General features: G+C 35.8%; 1 protein-coding gene across 2 annotated transcripts in view; it reads right to left on the reverse strand.

Annotated features, from left to right (window-relative positions):
• The window catches only part of ATF7IP2 (activating transcription factor 7 interacting protein 2), a gene marked incomplete at its 3' end in the record, with an annotated part of 74,498 nt that extends 52,755 nt beyond the window's left edge, over positions 1-21,743 (reverse strand). Inside the window, exons 1-5 of one of the 2 annotated variants that reach the window (XM_082857534.1) lie at positions 21,685-21,743; positions 8,314-9,170; positions 7,170-7,294; positions 3,216-3,350; positions 2,557-2,655 (exon numbers count right to left, since the gene is read on the reverse strand). In XM_082857534.1, coding sequence (XP_082713660.1) covers positions 2,557-2,655; positions 3,216-3,350; positions 7,170-7,294; positions 8,314-9,160 — 1,206 coding nt within the window. In that variant the 5' untranslated portion in view covers positions 9,161-9,170; positions 21,685-21,743. Of the gene's footprint in view, positions 1-2,556; positions 2,656-3,215; positions 3,351-7,169; positions 7,295-8,313; positions 9,171-21,684 lie in introns of those variants that run through there. The other variant, XM_082857535.1, reaches the window with a different exon arrangement.
• Between the last annotated feature and the right edge of the window lie 618 nt (positions 21,744-22,361).

Here is a 22,361-nt window from a genome sequence, read left to right on the forward strand (position 1 = left end):
TTAGATCACTCCCTAACACCATACACAAAAATAAGCTCAAAATGGATTAAAGACCTAAATGTAAGGCCAGAAACTATCAAACTCTTAGAGGAAAGCATAGGCAGAACACTCTATGACATAAATCACAGCAAGATCCTTTCTGACCCACCTCCCAGAGAAATGGAAATAAAAACAAAAATAAACAAATGGGACCTAATGAAACGTCAAAGCTTTTGCACAGCAAAGGAAACCATAAACAAGACCAAAAGACAACCCTCAGAATGGGAGAAAATATTTGCAAATGAAGCAATTGACAAAGGATTAATCTCCAAAATTTATAAGCAGCTCATGCAGCTCAATAACAAAAAAACAAACAACCCAATCCAAAAATGGGTAGAAGACCTAAATAGACATTTCTCCAAAGAAGATATACAGACTGCCAACAAACAGATGAAAGCATGCTCAACTTCATTAATCATTAGAGAAATGTAAATCAAAACTACAATGAGATATCATCTCACACCAGTCAGAATGGCCATCATCAAAAAATCTAGAAACAATAAATGCTGGAGAGGGTGTGGAGAAAAGGGAACACTCTTGCACTGCTGGTGGGAATGTAAATTGGTACAGCCACTGTGGAGAACAGTATGGAGGTTCCTTAAAAAACTACAAATAGAACTACCATATGACCCAGCAATCCCACTACTGGGCATATACCCTGAGAAAACCATAATTCAAAAAGAGTCATGTACCAAAATGTTCATTGCAGCTCTATTTACAATAGCCCGGAGATGGAAATAACCTAAGTGTCCATCATCGGATGAATGGATAAAGAAGATGTGGCACATATACACAATGGAATATTACTCAGCCATAAAAAGAAACGAAATTGAGCTATTTGTAATGAGGTGGATAGACCTAGAGTCTGTCATACAGAGGGAAGTAAGTCAGAAAGAGAAAGACAAATACCGTATGCTAACACATATATATGGAATTTACGAAAAAAAAAATGTCATGAAGAACCTAGGGGTAAGACAGGAATAAAGACACAGACCTACTAGAGAATGAACTTGAGGATATGGGGAGGGGGAAGGGTAAGCTGTGACAAAGCATGAGAGAGGCATGGACATATATACACTATCAAACGTAAGGTAGATAGCTAGTGGGAAGCAGCCGCATAGCACAGGGAGATCAGCTTGGTGCTTTGTGACCGCCTGGAGGGGTGGGATAGGGAGGGTGGGAGGGAGGAAGACGCAAAAGGGAATAGATATGGGAACATATGTATATATATAACTGATTCACTTTGTTATAAAGCAGAAACTAACACACTATTGTAAAGCAATTATACTCCAATAAAGATGTAAAAAAGAAAGAAAGAAAGAAAAAAAGGAAATACAGATTATACTAGTATCAGAAATGAAATAGAGTATATCACTACAGATCTACAAAGGTTAAAAGGACAAGGGAATTTTATCAATAACTTTATGCCAACAAAATCATCAACTTAGATGAAATGGACAAATTTCTTGCTAAGATAACTTACAAAACTAATACACAAAATGAAATAGGAAAATCTGAATTACTTTATACCTATGAAAGAATTACATTTTCAGGAAAAAGTCTTCCTACAAAGAAAGGTCCTTGCCCAGATTTCAGAGGTGGATTCTATCAAACATTTAAGGAAGTGATAAAAATCTTGCACAAACTTTCAGAAAACAGGGAAGGAAATGCTTCCCAATTGATTTATTGAGGCTAGCGCAAATATGATACTACAGGGAACAAAGACATAAGAAAAAATTCAGTGAATGTATACTTATGATTATTATTATTTTTTTTTTTTTTTGCGTTACGCGGGCCTCTCACTGTTGTGGCCTCTCCCGCAGAGCACAGGCTCCGGACGCGCAGGCCCAGCGGCCATGGTTCACGGGCCCAGCCTCTCCGCGGCATGTGGGATCCTCCCAGACCGGCGCACGAAACCGCATCCCCTGCATCAGCAGGCGGACCCTCAACCACCACGCCACCAGGGAAGCCCTATTTTAAATTTTATATAAAAAATATAAACAGATACTAAACTCTACTTAATGATACCCATGCTGAAATATTTTGGAAGTGTACACTGCAAAGTGTATTTTGATACAAAATACGTTAGTACTTATGAATGTACCAAATATGAACATGGCTTAGGGGATGAGTAGGCTGGCAGATACATGACAAAAATAAATTTATTAAAAGAGTAAAGGTAGAAGTTAGACGTTGATTATACAAGCGTTCACTGTAAAATTCTCTCAGCTTTTCTATGTTTGAAATTTTTCATCATGATAAAACGGCGGGGAGGGAGGCAGTACAGGCAATCACAAATCACCTCTCTACTCACTTTATGAAATAAATACAGGTGGCATTTACTTTTGGCTATCTGAGGGTATCTTCTCCAGAGATAGAGTCAGAGGAACATTCTAAGTATAAATTTATTGTCTTTTAAACCTATGTCTTCGTTGGAAGTATATTCTGCTCTTACAGTCCAACTACTTATAATGTGGGGCAAGTAAGTTATTAAAACTCCTATACGTTTATACCAACCTTACAAGCTGTATTGCTGGATACCACTTTTGGTTCCACACAATTCCTTCGAGATAACATTACTGTTCTAATACGTCTTTGAAGTTTTTTTATTTTTGTCTAGAAGAGAAAAACAAATAAATACAAAACCAGAGTACCAAATAATATATCATATAGAGGTGGAGAGAAAAATATTTGCCAATGTAATTTTGTGAGACTTAGGCATCCACCAAATAAATGAGAAATTCTTATGTAAGCCAAACATTTAAATCAGGTTTGATCTACTATAAGATGTTCAAGAATAGAAGATTAAAAAAATCAAACTTCTAATTGGTCCACAATAAAATTAATGTTGGTAGAAACACCAATTAGCAAGTAACCCTAGAAGAGTAAAACAAAACAAAAAACCTAAAGAAAGTTTGAAACAGGTTATACAAGCTCTAATATAGAATATATTTTGAACTGACACAGAATGGCTGATGGTTCTACAAGTATTTCTCAAGGGCCAATACAGCTGAGATATAATAACTTATATTACCAATGGTATAGCACATCAGGGTTGTGGCCAGGGATCAGATTTGGGTCCACCTTTACTGTTTTCCTTTCCTAATATGTAAAATTTTATTAAATTCTACTTTTTAAAAGGACTCAAATGAAATAAAATGAAATTAGAAACTTACAAAGAGTTCATCAGCTATTGCTTCATGTTTACTCCTGCACTGTGTCTTCCCAATGCGTTCAGTCAATTCTTTCAGTTTGTTATCAAATAGTTTGTAATTTATACTACAGATCTCCTGTCGAATCAAATGTCCGACCTAGAATGTTAAAATAAAAACCAAAACACTCCACGTTTCAAATTTAAAAGCAATTTTATTTTCTACTTCTTAAAAACAGCTTTGCTCTTTTCTGGATTTACTGTAACTAATAAAAGGTACTTTATTTATGTATTTATATTACTATGTCAATATGGTTTATAAAAGTTAAATAGCAAATTCAGCAGAACACATCTAATATTTAAATATATGGGTAAGTTAGAAATTAAATTTATTCTCCTAGTGCTAATTTTAGTTTCCTACAGTTTTGGTTGAATTCCATAATACAAATTAAAGGAATAGTAAAAGTCTATATATATCCCATTTATACTTTTTAATGACCATAGCTGAAACCTAGTATTCTATGAAAAGGGACTCCACTTATCTGAAAACCAGAGCCCAGTGAAAATGGCTGGTTGATCTGTAGTAGACAGAAAGGAAATTATGAAAATTTGAGCCTTGACCCCACCATTAACAAGCTATATGACCTTCGGGAAGTCACAACTCTCTGAGCTTCATTTGCCTGGTCCACAAATGGGTAGATGTCATACAATGTTGAACAAGTGATGCTCATAAGATTTTCATAAGAACAAAAAGATAATATGCATAAGAGCTCCATAAAATGGAAAACACTGAATTGAAATGAAAGAAATAAATATACAAGATAATCTCCTTTAGTTTTTTTTTGGAGGGGGAGGGGATGACTTATTGTTAAAGTGAAAAAAGCAATTATGTGACTAATGCTATCTGGCATAATGTATGCTATTCTATCAGACTATAGTAGTTAGCACATGAAACATTAATGAATTTCATTATCTGGCTAGTTTTCAGAAAATAGGTTGGCCTATTTTCAGGTAGCATAATTAATCTCAGTGCCTACTGATATTAATGGCTTTGCTGAGCCATACATTCAGAAATATCCACTGCAGGTGTTTGCTCAATGTATATGCCCCTTTTAGCAACTTTCACAACAGAGTAGGTAGTCTCTCTTAATAACAAATTCTGTCATGATATATTTAAGGTATTTATTAGTAATATTTATATCTTCCCATAATATCTTGTTTCTTGGTGCTCAAAACTGTAGCACATAGTTTCTATGTTAAACTCCTTTATACTGACGTCACCTAGATGATTAGTCATATTCAGTAATTTTATTTGATTATTCCCAAGGTTTTTCCTTTTCATTCCCTATTGTTCTTGATCTTCAACATTATCATCTACTCGATTTCTTCTGTAATGCTTCATTAACACTTCTACAGTGGTTTCTCAACATTATTAGACATGATTGTCATTTGTACTCTCACAACTTTTAAATATCTGATTAATAACAGCTCAAAACATATGTATTATGTAAATAAGTGCTCAGAGAATCATACTATTTTTACTGACAGCCATTACCTGTCCCCATGTGTGGTTTTTATGGATTATTGCATGCTTGCCAGTTCACTGGCTGAGGTCAATACGTGAAGTTCATACCCTGATGAATCTTGGAATACAAATTTAACTGTTTTGAATACGGAAATACTGTTTTGCTAAGAAGCAAAAGCCATACAGTGTTCGTCAAACTTCCCTGGTAAGGAAGAATCATATGGAATACTTGTTAAATTCACAAATTCCTAGGACCTACCCTGATTCACCAATTTCCTGAAAAGAGGCCTGGCACCACTAATGATTCTTATCGGGTAAGTCTGAGAAAAGAGAAGCTTAAAACAATTAGTAGTGAGCTGAAGACACCACAATTTAAACAAGTACTCCTGGTGATTCAGATGGAGGCAGACTCTTAAAACTTGGTTACTTTGGATTAACTGCCCTCCAAGGCATGCGTCCTCTAGTGTAGAGTACACACTTGTTCTCATTTAGTGGTTATGGTCTTCATACAGAAGGAAGACACAATAATCTCCACCAAATACCTCATAAATATCTTCTGCAGATGGTAATGTGTCAAAAATTATGGAATCAGATGAAGTCCTAGCTACAATTTGCAGATGGTAGGCAAAGTGGCCTAAAGATTGGAGAAAAACTGGAAATTATGTATGTGTATGTGTGTGTGTGTGTGTGTGTGTGTGTATATGTGTGTATATATATGTGTATATATGTGTGTGTATATATATATATATATATATATATATATCTCCCCTATCTGCCTCAACTTTCTGCAATGGTGGGTAGCGTTAACAACTTGGACTTCGGAAGAAAACCCCCTCTACTTCAGTAATTTAATTGGAATCAACCAGGCCAAGATCCTTCTGAAACCTCAAAAGATAAGAGTTAACTGCTCTGGGACTCTCTCAGTAGGGAAGAACAATGTCAGAATGGGAGGCCCTATTCCGCTGGGATTCAAACAAGAAAAACAAACAGATGTGGTTTAGAGAGTTAACTGTTCAGACAGGAATTAAAATATCAAGTGAGGGAGAGCTAGTTACTGAGAGATAGATAAAAGATAGGAATTAGCTAAAACCCACGCTGTCACCCGACAATGTAAGAAACTTCTGGTGGTAGTGGTGGGGGAGGATAACAAATAAACTGCATTCCTTCAACCTCACTGGCAAGGACCATATTCTGTGTTAACTTGGACCAAGTATTTTGTGAGATAGATAATAGTAGTGAATGAAAACCCTGATTTTTCTGTGCCAGTGAAATTAAAATGTTCAAAGATTAAATTTTGTATTTGTATGTCCATATCAGAACTTATTTCTGAAATCAGCTACTAATCACTGGGAGTAACACAGCTGCAATGCCCAACTTCTTAAGCTAGATCCATGTTTAACATAACTCCACTACCCCATCCCTGCAAACAATAGAATATTTACATATTTTTTATTAATGTCTCCTTTGGTCTTGCAGAAGAAAATAAGAAGTAGAAAGGGGAAGTATTGACTCACCTTTTAAGCTGATTCTGCATGAGTCTTTCAATGGTTTCCATTTATTATGTGAATATATGTTGATATAACATGTAACTATGTAATTGTAATGGCCTGTTTTAGAAACAGTGTTTTTGTTTCTGAAACAGCAGGATAGTTTGGATTGGGACATTTTTTGGTCCACTATAGCTGACGACAATCTATCACATAATGACTTTTAGTTGTGGCATTTCAGTGGTAATAAAATAGCAAAACATGATCATCAAAACAAGTCCTGATACGGACCTACTAAAATTGGAAGCTCATTACACTTAAAGTCAGAGTTGATCAGACATTAATGGAAACTGTAGTACAATGAGATGAAATGGGGCAAAAAGAAAAGGAAAAGTACACTTAATGATGCTATAAAAGCAAAACGTCAGATAATGCACCATATCTGTGTAAATTAGGGTAAGTAAACCTTTCCCTAATTTCTTGGAAATTAGGGCAAGTAAACCTGAATGTAGCAGGACTTTGTAATGAACTTCCGGGTTGCCTGGGTCTATGAAGTAGTGGTCAATTGTGATAATAAACAGCTATAGCTGCAGATCAAGAACGCCATGACCAGTACAAAAGAGACAGAATTGTTCACAAAGCTCAAGGTCATGTAGTGTCTGACTTGAAGAGATTTGAGCATAATATTGACTAAAAAGCCCATTCTCTTTCTACCACAGCACTCTACCTTCATGTGATTCTGTAGGTTACTCTGCATAGGATCATTTTGAAGGATCTAGAGATGTTTTGGTGATGTAAACAATTATTTTCCCCTAATATCTCCACCTGCTAATAATTCAGTTTTCATATACCTGCCCTGCATCATGAAAGTTATCTGTACTCATTGTTTAGATCAATTAACTTTTACCATTTTTTACTAATCAAAAGTAAAAGTTTCTGAAGCAAATATTTAAGCCCAATATTTTACCTGTTCCAGCAATGCTGTTTGCTTTCCCAGAGCTAGAGAAATATTTTCATTAACTTGCTCTGAAGTTTTCACACGCTTAACATTTTCTTTGTGTTCTGAAAACGTCCTCTTCTTTTGATTATGGCCTTGGGGAGACGGAAAGATGAGACAGAAAAATACTCCTTCTAATGAAGGAAACAGGGGAATTCTCTAATTTAGGGACCCCTAAGCAAATTAAAAAACTAAAATGTGACCACAGCAGCATTTTTTAGAAAATGTATAAAAAATTCTGACAAACTAATCCTTAAAAAAAAAGAGTATTTTAGTCCTGGTCTCAGATATACTTTCCTTCCAGAGTATTTAATATACACTTAATACTAACAAAAACAATAAATTACAGCATTTGATCTTCTGTTTACAGTTATTTACTTGGTGGTCTTACATTATTTTTAGAGTTACTTAGGCAGTCCTACATATTTTTAATAGGTGATCCTACTATTATTTTTAAGCAATTTAAAATTCACCTTGTTAAATGATCACTCTGTAGCATACACAAGAAAACAAATACAATTTATCCTAGTAAATCAAGTTTTTCTTATATTTCATTAACCTACAAAAACACCCTTTTAATAAAATTTACTTGTGCTATTTTAATAACTTTATAACCCTAGAACTTCATTGGTTAATTATTTGATGTGTTTCTCACTCTACACACAAACCTGTATGTATTCTTATTATCTATCCGCTTACACTTGGCATGTGATATACAGGCCAATTCTGGAATTGGAAAGAAATGGGTTCAACTATTTAAAAAACCCACTCTGCCTTTCAACTAGCCTCCTTATTAATTTAATAAAACTTCAAAAAAAAGAAAAAGGTGTAAATGAAATAAACCAAGCAATTTCTATAAACCACCTTTTGATTTTGTTGTACTTTCAAAGGAAAGTGATTGATTCCTTCTTTGCCAGAATTTACTTCCCTTTGGACATAGAGGATACCATTCCCCCTCCCCGCCAAGAATGGTTCAGAAATAAGATACTCTGAAATAATTATCATTTACTGTTTTCCTGTTTATGTGTACTCTACTGTTTCTGAGATTATGAAACTGCCCAAAGCAAAGTAACTATTTTAACTTCTCCAAGAGAAACGTTAAGTATGCACTTACTGTTATTACTATCAGTGTCAAATGAGGACAGCCACTTTGCATCTGTACTTTCACAACTTAAAATGCTGGAATGACAGGTTCTACAGGATTCTTCACTTTTCAAAATGTCAGCAGCACAGTTACTAGAAATGACTGAATTTACCAAGTTAGGTATTTTATCAACAGGCACAAAAGGGATATCTGAATTTAAAGTTAAAGTGTTATTTTGTCTTTTATCACGAAACTCAGAATTGGAGTTTGTTTCTAAATAGGAAACTATCTTGTCAGTTCTCTTATCATCCAAGGTATTGGTTATTGTAGACTTTGACATCTGAACTACACCACTCAATACACTGGATGGACAGCAAATGGGTTTCAGATTACAATCCTCTTCATGTTCAAAAATGGATCGTGTTACACTTGCCTGACATTCAAAATGGCTTTCAGAAGTGTTTTGTGAATCTTTTGCGTCTTGTGTGAAGAGTTTCCTGGGAGATTCTACTGTTTTACTTGGCTTTTCATAAGGGTACACAACTTGTTCTTCAGTGTATTCTAATCTTGTTTTCGAATCAACAATTTCTAGTGGTTTTATTAAGTTCTGAGAAAATACTTTACTTTTTGGTGCACATACTGAATTTTTTATAGAGTCCAAAGAGGAAGCATCATTTTCAGAATGTCTACATTTGCTACTTATGACATCAGTACTTGAATTCTGATTACTACTTGACACATTATTCCCAATTGCTGCTGTTTTTAGTGCTTCAACATTCTTTGACTTATTCAGGATCTCTGCTTGCTTCCGGCAACTTGCAGGCATTGTTTTTCTTGCTTTTAAAATCTTCCGTTTACTTCTATCTGGACTTGCCATCTTTCATATCCTAGAATTTAAGATACCATATTTAAATGAATATCTCTAGCAGACAAAAGTTAACATTTACTTACAATATTAAAATAATGCCGAGACTAATCTTTCCAGATTTAGATAATTATTTTTATTGAAAAATATACCCATTTTCATCTGTCATTGATAATTTTAATTTTGTTCTATAACTCTATATAAAGTCAAAATTTATACTGTCAGTAAGCCTCTGTTTGATACTAAGTCTGATAATTTATCTGGCCACTTTTTGTTATATCACCTCACTACTATAACCATTAAGTTCTGATTTAAATAATCCAAGTAGGCCATACTTTAGATAATCTAAAGATTAAGTTGCATTTCTTCATAAAAACAAAAAACAATGTTTTGTGTGGCATGTTCCATTTTCTACATACCGTGGCACCTTTTTAAAGCTTTCCTAATGTTCAAATTTCCAAATTAATGGTACTGCACGAGTAATTCTCAACAATCATCAGTATGAAATGAGCACTAAAATACACAACGTGATGCTAGTTCAAATAAGAAAGCCAAGTTAGGTTTCAATACATCCTTAATTCTGAATTATTTCTGTTAATTTAAGAAAAATCTACTACATAGAAGGGAAAAATATTTTAGTATTTATTTCTCAGTACCCACATCAAGCCTGATCTGAACCATAGGTAAGTAAATGGTTTAAAAGAAAGGAAAACTGCCAAATTACAAGGCACTTAAAGGCATAATACAAGCAAAAAAAAAAAAAAAAATTATATAATACATGATAGACCAGTTACCTAACAAACTATAGAGCAATTATTAAACTCGAAGACAGAATCTAAGACATTTTAAGGTGCAAATAACCCAGTCAAAGCTACCTGAATAATTTGATTTATCCTTATCTGTTTTCTTACTCGAAGTTTTCATTTACTCTATTTTTTTCATTCACTATATCATTTGACCAGGAACAGTTCCAGGATTTGTTAGACTTGAAGGCTAAATAAATATTTATTTTATGTATACATAAAAATCAGGAAATCCAGAAAAACAGCACATTTTCATTAAGGGCCTGATACAAAATAGAACTCTATTTTCTCTATATGACTACATATTTGACAGCCTTTTCATGAATACAATATTTGTAATATTCCCCAAAGACAAACCAAATCTTTTCTCTAGCAAGGTTGATCAATTTTTAATTTTTTTATTTTGGGTTTTTTTTTCCCAAACATTTTACTGAAGTACCTACAGAAAAGTGCACATATCATGTGTTCAGTTAAAAGAATTTTCACAAACTGAATACACCCATTTAACCAGAATCAAGATCAATTATAACAAATATACCACTCTGGTGGGGGATATTCATAATGGGAGAGGTTATGCATGTGGGGGTCAGGGGATATATGAGAAATCTCTGTATCTTCTTCTTAATTTTGCTGTGAGTCTAAAACTACTCTAAAAAAATGAAGTCTGAAAAAAAAAAGAGCTATAGAAATAAAAGAATTTTAAAAAAAGAGAATAATTCCAAGGGTCAACTGTACTAGTAACTGCCTAAAAGGTGAAGAAATAGTTTACGTGTTGTAGTGAGGGTGAGTGAAATTTATTACTGGGAGCATAAAAAGCAACAACTCAGTCTAATTGGGGGATCACTGGCATCACCATCCTGACATTTAGACTTGAGTCCTTTGCTGCAAATAAGCCACATTTCACAGAGGTCTTTGGAATCGTGGTACTGTCCTGCAGCACAAGGTCAGAACGACAGGTCATCTACATTTTCTCAAGTCTTAAAGATTTGTCATTTATAATTTACATCCTCAATCCATCTAGATTTTAGGATATAGTTATAGGAAGGGATGTAATTTTGCTTTCCCTCAGATGTATACTGGCATACCTAGGAGATACTGCAGGTTAGGTTCCAGACACTGCAAATACTGCAATAAAGTGACTCACATGAAGTTTTTGGTTTCCCAGGGCATATACAAGCTATTTATGCTGTAGTGTAGTGTACAATAGACTAAAAAAACAATATACATACCTTAATTTGAAAATAATTTATTGTCCAAAAAATGCCAAAACAATTCCAATAGGAACGTCAAAGACCACTGATCACAGATCACCATAGCAATATAATAATGAAAAGTTTTGAAATATTGTAAGAATTACCAAAATGTGACAGAGACACAAATGAGCAAAGGCTGTTAGATAAATGCTGCCCACAGACTTGCTCAACACAGGGTTGCCACAACCCTTCAATCTGTAAAAAACACACTATCTGCGAAGCACAATAAAGAGAAGCGCAATGAAACAAGGTATGCCTGTAATTGTTTGAAAGCATCCTATTAATTTTAAACTGTAAAAACATAATCTGTCCCTTTTATTCTATTTTATCTGGTGATGTAACTCATGCTGAATATATTGTTGTTCACTCCACCAACTTTTTTAGATGTCTCTTATAAAACCTATTGAAAATATTTTAAACTAATGAATGTCTTTTAATAGGAGAATTTAATCCAATTACATTTATTGTAAATGACACATTAAAGCTTTAGTTTACATTTGGTTTTATGCCCTCTGATTTTTATAACTTGTTATGTTTTACATTTTATTATTTATGTTTATCTCCATGTCATTTTAGTATGAAAATGTCTTTTTTTTTTTTTGAGGTACATGGGCTTCTCACTGCCATTACCTCTCCCGTTGCGGAGCACAGGCTCCGCACGTGCAGGCTCAGCGGCCATGGCTCGTGGGCCCAGCCACTCCGCGGCACATGGGATCCTCCCGGACCAGGGCACGAACCCACGTCCCCTGCATCGGGAGGCGGACTCTCAACCACTGTGCCACCAGGGAAGCCTTGAAAATGTCCTATTTTTTAAGGTCTACAAATGCTTTACAATTCTGTGGAGCCTAGTATATTTAAACATTCCCTAAAAGCATTTTTCAGCTAACATTTCATTAACCACTGAGGTCAAGAGATTTCTTTTCACTGAATTTAGAACTTTATATCCCAGGTTTTACTTTACTCTTACATTATATTTACACACACACACTTGATCCTTGAACATAGGGGTTGGGGTTCAACTCTTCATGCAGTTGAAAATCCACATATAACTTACAGTTGGCCTTTCATATATGTGGTTATGATGCTTTCATATCCACAATTCTCTATCAGCAGATTCAACTGCAGATCATGTAGTACTATATAATATTTACTATTGAAAAATACCCACATAAGTGGATCTGCATAGTTCAAACTCATGTTGTTCAAGGGTAAACTGTACTTTCAAGAATAACTCTGGATATTCACATCTTGCTAAAGAACCAGATTTGGCTATTATAAATAATGCTATGAACATTCACGTATAAATTTTTGTGTGAACAGGTTTTCATTTCTCTTGGGTATATGCCCAAGGATGGAATTGCTGATCATACAGTAACTCTACATTTAACCTTCTAAGAAACAGACTGTTTTCCAAAGGGTCTGGACCAATTTACATTCACACCAGGAAAGTATGAGGGATCCAATTTTAGCACCTCTTCATCCATCAATACTCATTATCATCTGTCTGTTTTAGTATTGCATCTTGGTGTGAGTGATGACTTCACTGTCATTTTAATTTGCACTGCCCTTATGGCTAATGATGATGAGCATTATTTCATGAGCTTATTGGCCACTGGTATATTGTTTTTGGGGAAATGACTATTCGGCTCATCTGTCCACTTCAAAATTGGGTTATCTGACTTTTCATGGTTGACTTGTAAGACATCTTTATATATTCCAGATCTAAGTCCCTATAGACATGATTTCCAAACTTTTCCTCACATTTTGTGGGTGTCTTTTCAATTTCTTGATGGTATACTTTGAGAAACTAAAGTTTTAAATTTTGATAAAGCCCAATTTACTTTTTCATTTGTTGCTTGTGCTTTTAGTGTCATATCTAAAAAAAAAAAAATCACTGCCTAATCCAAGGTCATGAAGATTTATCTCTGTTTAAAAATTTTATTGTTTTACCTTGGATACATTTGGAGTTAATTTTTATGTGTGTTAGTAATAAAGTGAGGGAGAAGGTCCACACTTATTCTTTTGCATGTTGACATAGAGCTGTTCCAGCACCTTTTGAAAAGGCCATTCCTTCTTCCTCATTGTTTTGTTTCTCTCATCAAAAACCAATTGCCTAGGACTTCCCTAGTGAGGCAGTGGTTGAGAGTCCACCTGCCGATGCAGGGGACACGGGTTCGTGCCCCGGTCTGGGAAGATCCCACATGCTGCAGAGCGGCTAGGCCCATGAGCCATGGCTGCTGAGCCTGCGCGTCCGAAGCCTGTGCTCTGCAACGGGAGAGGCCACAACAGTGAGAGGCCCGCGTAATGCAAAAAAAAAAACAAAAACAAAAACCAATTGTCTATATAAATGTGAAGGTTTATTTCTGGATTCTCAATTTTATCCCACTGATATATAGGTATGGCCTTATGCCTGTACCAGACTGTCTTGATTACTATAGCTTTCTAGTAAGTTTTGAATTCAGGATGTGTGAGTCCTCAATGTTCAAGACTGTTTTTGCTATTCTGAGTTCTCGGAATGTCTATATGAATTTTAGGACCAGATTAACAATTTCTGCAAAGAAGCCAGATGGCACTTCAATAGGGATTGTGTTGAATCTTTAGATCAACTTAGGGAGCAATTACCTTCATTCTATCAAGTGTTCTGATCCATGAATATAGGATGTCTTTCCATTTATTTAGACATTTAATTTCTTTCAATAATGTTTACTTTTCAGAGTTAAAGTTTTGCACTTTTCGATACTATTGTTAATGAAACTTCAGAATTTTTCACTGCAAGTACATGGAAATACAATAGAATTTTGTATATTTATCTTGCATCCTGCAACTCTATTGATCTTATTCTCATCTCAGAATAGCTTTTTGCAGATTCCTTAGGATTTCCTCCATACAAGATCATGTCATTTGTCAACAGTTTTATTTCTTCCTTTCCAATCTATTCCATTTTCTTGCCTAATTGTCCTGACTACAACCTCCTGTACAATGTAGACTAGAAGTGGCAAGAGTGGACATCCTTGTCTTGCTCCCTATTTAGGAGGAAAACCTTCAGTCTTTAATCATTATGCATGATGTTAACTGTAGATTTTTCACAGGTACCTTTTATCAGGTTAAAAAAAATTTCACAACTAACCCTACTTCTTTGCTTTTTTTTTTTTTTTTTAACCATGAAGGAACCTTGGATTTTTGTCAGAATATGCCTTTTCAGCATTAACATGACCATATGGCTTTGTGCTCTATTCTATAGATATGGTACATTCATTAATATATTTTTGGATGTGAAACCAACCTTGCATTCCTGGGATAAACCCTACATGGTCATGACGTTGCTGGATTCAACTTGCTAGTATTTTGTTGACAATTTTTGCACCTATATTCATAAGAGATATTGTTCTGTCATTTTCTTACAGTGTCTTTGGTTTTGTTACCAGGATAATACTGGCCTCACAGAATGATCAGGGCAGTGTGCCTTCCTCTTCTATTTCTCTGAAGAATTTGTAAGAAATTGGTATTTTTACACGCTTGGTAGAATTCAACAACAAAAACCATCTGAGTTTTTCTTTGTGTTCTAATTCAATCTCTTTACTTGCTTTTCAGATTTTCTATTTCTTCCTGAGTCAGTTTTGTTCATTTTGGCCTTGTTAAGAATTTGTCTAGGGCTTCCCTGGTGGCACAGTGGTTGAGAGTCCGCCTGCCGATGCAGGGGACACGGGTTCATGCCCCGGTCTGGGAAGATCCCACATGCCTCGGAGCAGCTAGGCCCGTGAGCCATGGCCACTGAGCCTGCGTGTCCAGAGCCTGTGCTCCACAACGGGAGAGGCCACAACAGTGAGAGGCCTGCGTACCACAAAAAAAAAAAAAAGAATTTGTCTAGTTCATCTATAAAACTGATCAGTATATAAGTGAATCGTTCTATAGGAGTCTCTTATTATCTTTTTAACTTCTGCAAGATCAGTAGTAATGCATCCTTTCATTCCAAATTTCAGTAATTTGAGTCTTTTTCATGGTCACTCTAGGTAAAGGTTTGTCAATTTTGTTGATCTTTTTGAAAAACAACTTTTGATTTTATTAATTTTATTTTTTTCTTTCTTGATTTTACTAATCATTTCCTTCATTCTGCTTAGGTTTAGTTTCCTCTTTCTGCATTAAAAGTCAGTTTATTGATTTGAAGTCTTCTTTTAAATATAGGCATTTATCACAACAACTTTCCTAAGAAAAGCTTTAATTGCACCCAAAATGTTTTGTATGTTATGTCTTCATTTCCATTAATGTTAAAGTATTTTCTAAATTCCCTCATGATTTCTCCTTTGACTCACTCATTATTTAGGAGTGTGTTGTTTAATTTCCACATAGCTGTGAATTTCTCAAATTTCTTCTTCTTAGGTTCTAATTTCATTCCACTGTGGTCACAGAATGTAGTTTGTTGTGGTTTCAGTCCTTTAAAATGTGTTGAGGTTTGTTTTATGGCCTAGCATAATGTCTATTTTGGAAATTTTTCTATGTACATTTAAGAAGAATATAATCTGCTTTTGTTTGGTTGAGTGTTCAAAAGATGTTTCTTAGGTCTAGTTGATTTACAGCGTTATTCAAGTCTTTTCTAATTGATCTTTCACCTAGTTTTCCATTATGAAAGTGTTGTATTGAAGTCTCCAACTATTATTGTTGAAATTTGCTATTTCTCTGTTCAATTCTTGTCAATATTTGCTTCATATATTTTGGCGCTAGTTAGTGGCATGTCTGTAATTGTTATAACTTCCTAAGGGACTGCATCTTTTATTACAAAATGTCCCTCTTTACCTCTAATATTTATTTTAAAGTCTATTTTGTCTGAAATTAGTATAGCCACTCTAGTTTTCTTATAGTTGCTATTCACATGATTTTTTCTATGCTTTTACTTTCAACATAATTGTATCTTTCAATCTATGTGTGTCTCCTACAGACAGCATATAGTTGGATGCTATTTTTCCTCTGGTCTGACAATCTGGTATTTGACTGGATTGTTTAATCCATTCACACTTGACATTAATATTGATATAGCTGGATTTCTGGCTACCATTTTACTTTGTTTTATATGTTTCATGTCTTTTGCTCCTCTATCCCATAGGCATTCATTTTTTAATATTCATTTTTTAATACTTTCTATGTGGCATCACTTTAAAATTTCATTTTTCTGCCTGGTATCATATAGAAATACAATCAGTGCTTTTTTATTGATCGTATCTCCAATTAATTCATTAAATTCACTTATTAAACCAAGTAAGTTCTTTTGAACTTTCTATGTAGTGTCATAATTTTCTTGCTAAGCCTTATTTTTCTTATTGCACTAGTTAGAACCTCCAGTATGCTATGAATGGGTATGCTGTTAGCAGGCATCCTTCACTCATTACCAATCTTGAAAGGGGTGTGCAGTTTCACTAACACCACTATGATTTTTGCTATACATTTTACAAATGCTCTATATTAGATTAATAAAATACCCTTCTATTCCCAGATTTTATCATTAATGCATTTTCAATTTTATCCTTTTCATATATATTTAGATAATATAATCTCATTTTTTCAATTAACTTCTATCATATTGGTTGATCTCTTAAAATACTAAACCTAGCTTATTTCTGAAAGAAACCTCAGTCAGTCATAATATGCCCATTTTTTTGCTTCATGTTTCTGTATTCAACTTGCTAATATTTTTTTAGGACTTTGTATCAATGTTATGAGAAAGATGAGTCATTCTTTTCCTTTATCAGGTTTTGAAATCAGGGTTATTTTGGCTTCATTAAAAAACTGGAAAGTCTTTTTCCATTCTCTGAAGAGTTTTTGTCTGCAAATAGTATTACTCCTTCCTTAAATGTTAGAAATAATTCATCATAATGCCATCTGGGCTTGGAGTTAACTTAGTGATAAAGGTTTTCAATTATGTTTGAATTTTTAAAAATAGATATAGGAATTATCCATATTTTACTTTTCTGTTAATTTTATTTTTTTCACACAAAATTTCAAAATTTAACAGAATTTCAAGTTTATAAAGTTCTTCATAATATTCTCTAATTACATTTGTAATATATGCAGGATCTGTAGTGATGTCTCTTTTTATTCTTGATATTACTGACATGTTTTGTTTTTCTTTCTCTTGGTCACTCTTACTAGAAATTTATCCATTTAATCAATACTGTCAAAGCACTGACATTCTGACTTTCCTCTCTATTGTATGCAGTGTTCTATTTCATCATTTCCTGTTAGTTTTATGATTCAATTTTCTTCAGGCTTGATTTTTGTTCCAGCTTGAGATAAAACTCAAATCTTTTTCAGTCCTTTTTGTTTTTTTGCATTTAAAGCTACAAAATTTCCTCTAAGTCCTGTCTCTTTGTCAAGTCTCACAAATTCTGATAAGCCCTCTTATTACTTGGTTCAAAATACTTTCTAATTTCCATTATAATTCCTTCTATGATCTGTGCATTATTTAGAAATACATTTATTTCCAGGCAATTGCAGATTTCCAAGTTGCAGTTTTGTTGTTGAAGGTTAGCTTAATTTAATTGCACTGTAATCAGAGAATGTCCTCTGAATAATTTCCATCCTGTATTATCTGTTGAGGCTAGTTTCACAGCCAATTTTTTCAAAAGCTCCATGTGTATTTGAGCAAAACCTGTATTCCAACATTGTTGGGTACAGTGTTATTCTATGTCGACGCCAACTAGTTCAAATTTCTTAGCTGTGTTGTTTATAATCTTCCAGCTATTAAAACAGGAGTGTGTTCAGAGTGATCCACTATGATTCCACAACTTGTCTATTCCACTATGATTTGTCTATTTCTTTTAACTGAATCACTGTCTCTCCCCCCCTACAGTATATAGTTTGAAGCCATGGGTACATACTGATTGAGTTTATTGTCTCTATTCCTGGTGCTGGACTGGTTTTTCTCATTACAAAATGTCTCTATCTCTAGTGATCCTTGTTGCTGAGATATTACCTTATTATAAATATCAATACTAAATAAAGCACAATTCCTGTTATATTTTACATTTACACCAAAACAAATCTAAGCTAGGTTGTATAACTTGTTCAGAAAAACACAGTTCAGAGCCAGTATTTAAACCCAGGATCGTAAGACTCAAATCTCATATCACAAGTACAAATCAGATATTATGAAGTAACAAGGTTACCTTTAAGGGATATATAGTGGTCAACAAAAGGACAAAACATGACCAACTTGTGCCAGGTGACAATCTTATAATGAGCATGAACTAATCCTTACTACTCTAAATGTGGTCCATGGACCAGCAGCATTAGCATCTTCTAAGTACTAGTAGAATTTTGCTTTTACTTAGAAAAATTTTATCGACGTAGTGGTATAAAATTAAGCAGCATAGGGCTTCCCTGGTGGTGCAGTGGTTGAGAGTCCACCTGCTGATGCAGGGGATGCGGGTTCGTGCCCCGGTACGGGAAGATCCCACACGCCGCAGAGCAGCTGGGCCTGTGAGCCATGGCCGCTGAGCCTGCGCATCTGGAGCCTGTGCTCCGCAACGGGAGAGGCCACAACAGTGAGAGGCCCGTGTACCACCAAAAAAAAAAAAAAAAAATTAAGCAGCATAAAATGCTCACAGTGAAATAAAGTAGTTGCTTGTCAACACTCAATGCCTAGTAACAATCATTTTAAACTAACTTTTTTTTTAATCTCAGTATTTTAAAATACATTCACAGTAGTATTTCTTGAATTACAAATTTTAGCCACTATCAAGGTCCTATACATACAGATGAGGATTTAGCTCTTTTCTATACCCTATACAGCTTTTCATCACATTTGTAATTAAATCAATACTTGAGTTGTTACAAGCAAATACATAACCAGAGAATCACGACTGCACTATCTTTTTTATATTTCCTTTTTCCTGAAGCTATTAAATTTTATCTCTGAATTTCCTATAAACCTATTCTTCACTTTTTTTTCAAATTCATCAGAATGGTCATATACCAACATTTTCCCTTATTCGCCACTCCTTCAAGGTCTCATTTAAAGATCATCTCTTCAGAGAAAGACTTCCCGCAAGAGAACTACTTCCTTATCTGAATTTCCCATTAGAAATTTATATTTTAGTCATGATATTTGTGGGCAGAGACTTGTCTTACTTTTATATCCTCAGTGAGATGCTTTTCATGTAGAAGTTTTATTAAATGCTGCCTAAATGAATACTCAACTTATAAAAATGAACCTCTGGAAAGCCACCCAGGGTTATTTTTTCCTTAATAAAGAGTACCAGAACAGGCCTCAGCAACTTTTGCCATAGCTTTACCATAAGCTATTTCATATCAGCAGCACTATACACAGTAGAACTTCAAAGGTATACTAATGATACCACATTTAGTAGATACATATAGTGCCTCTATATAATTAATGGTTAAATTTAATAAGATCTGTACACAAACACCCCTTATATGCCTAGAAATTTAATCAGAAATTCAAAAATTCACATTATAACCAATTATCTCCCCTACCCAAACAGTTATGTTTACTTCCCTCTAGATATTACCCGACTACAATCTTTCTGTCCTACTTAGATTGGTAAAGATAAAAAAAGGATACGAAGTTACCTGAGTCTATAGTAATGCATTTTAAAGGTATGGGTCAAGGTTTAATTAAGCTTTAGAGAACAGAATAAGTATTTAAACAATGTAAGGATATGAGACAAAATAAGATAGAAGAATATGTTTCTTTGTATTTTAATATAATCTCACTCAACTTAATGAGAACTAGTACTCTTGTGCATTTAAAATCATAGTTTATTTTTAACAAGTATCCAATATATTATTTAAAATTTGATATCAAATGAAATACACCCACTATACACCCACTATAAGAGAACTACATGATTTGCACATGCAAAGATGCAGGGATCATGCAATATTTTCATACCAGAATTCAAGATATTAAGTAGCAAGGAAATACAGCAGAATTGAAGGTTGAGGTGAAGTACGAGCGTCAATAAGATAAACAGCTGAAAATTCAAGATGTACCTAGATACACCAGTTCTTAAAAGATGCAAATCATGCACTTCTGTTGAGGCAGAAGTCAATCTTAGGATGTAGTCTGTACAAATCTGCAGATAAGACTGAGAGTTAAGTAGATTAATTTGATTACGGTCAGACTCAACATTTCCAAAAATGTATTGGAGGATGAACGAACTAAGAAGACATACTTCACAAGAGCTGAACTCAATGTAATCAGTCCTTCAGCCAGATGCTTCATTTTTGTATTTTCAATAGCTTTCCTGTGATATAAATTATTTTTATCTTGAACGTTCTTCCCCATTTGTTTTGCAAATAGTTGTCGCCAGTCATTTACTGGCTACAATATACGACAAAATCATAATAAAAGAGTATGAAATCCCAACCTAGCATAACAGCCCGTTTAAGTGGGTTTCACATAATTCTCCTATTTTTTAACATTTTATTCCTAATGAATTACTCAGTATGATCATCTTTTTCTAGGTCTTGACCATCTATGAGTCTCCAGAGCAGTGAATACCGGCTCGTCACAAAGCAAGCAACACGTGCTGGCTTACAATGTTGGAAACTTCATCTTCAACACAGTATCACGGAAAAGTGGAGGTCAGTTTTCCAAGCCAGTTTTCCAAGCACAGCGAGGTTGTAATGAGAGAGACAAAGCAAAATAATTGCTTCCTCTGTACAGGACACATTCTTGAACTTGCCAAAATTGAAAGTAGGTGAGGGAAGGGCGACAAGCAGGAAATGGTTTTTTTCTCTTTAACTTCCTCAAAAATAAACTGTGTTAAAGAACCACGCCTGCCGTTACACGGCTTTCATCCTTCAATCACAGCATCCCAACACTGGTGAGCTCCACAGGTGTACATTACACGTTTGTGCTCCAGGCGCTTTCCTTTAAAAAGGCATGTGGGCATTAAGGCTCGGAATTTTCTGTTTTCCCTGATGTTCTAGTACCTTCTGCATAAAATGTACATCAAGGAAAGCCTCCCCACCGCCTGATGAAGATCACTTAACTGTTCTGGCACCTGGTTTCCTCAGATAAATTATAACTGAAACTCCTGGAAATTTGGCGACGGAATCCCAAAGTTGCGCGGAGGACTACTACATTTTCTCCGTTAGTCTGTAAATGTAGTCCGGTAGGGCCCCACGCTTCCACTTACTTACTCGGCGAGTACCAAACCCTGAGGTAACGTCCCTCCGCGGCACCGACTCGCCCGCGCCGCCGCCCACCACTCCTGCTTTGCCCGCCGCCCGCTCGGACAGCGGGTGGAGACACGTCCTTTCGCCCTTCGCCGTTGTCTTGCCGGCCGGGTCGGAGCCCCAACGACTCCGCGGACACATCTGAGTCAACCCCGCCGCAACCGCCCGGCTCGCGCGGCGCTCCGAGGCCTCCGGAGGCCGGCACTCAGGCGCGTGGCGCGCAAGAAACCTCCGTCCCGGCCAACTGTCGCTCGCGCAGGGTTCTCGCCCGGCCCCAACGTACCTAGAGCGGCGCCGCGCCAGCCGCTTCTCTCCCCACAACCTCCGACAACCGCCGACAACCGCCGACAACCGCTGCCGCCGAGCACAATAACGCTTCCGCGCGAACCAGCTGAGGTAAGTTTCCCTTGCGCCCAGCCCCGATGGACTTCCGGCCAATGGCAGCGCGCACTTGCGGCAGCCCAACCAATCAGAGACGAGCGGGTGAAGGGGGCGGGGAGAACGCGGCGGGGAAGTGGAAGTCTGCTGAGGGGTGCGGAAAGTTCGCGCTTCTTTGTCAGGACGTTAGACCTACCAGCGGGTTACGCGACCAAGCGCCTGAGCTGGGCCTCTACTTTGAGCGACTGAAAGTTTTCCGAAAATCACTATTAAAAAAACCGTATTTACAAAAACAGGCGGCCCGTCCGCAAGCAGTGGCTAACCCATTTGAATTTTTAAAACACTACAATAAAATATAATTGATCTTGCTTTCGGAGGTTTGTGACAACTCCTTAAATTTTGCAACCCAGGCGAGTGGTCATGGCCCCATTGTGTTCTCTCGAGTTTCCTAAATCGACCCAGGGATCTGCCAAGCTAGGCTGCATCAGACTTAAAGAGACCTACTCTGCGGCCGAATAACCACACTTTTGGTGATTATCCTGGGTTCATTGAATAGTTAAGTACCCTCACTGTACCGGGTGC

This window comes from Leucopleurus acutus, assembly GCF_964270905.1.
Source record: "Leucopleurus acutus genome assembly, chromosome: 16".
NCBI lineage: Eukaryota > Metazoa > Chordata > Mammalia > Artiodactyla > Delphinidae > Leucopleurus > Leucopleurus acutus.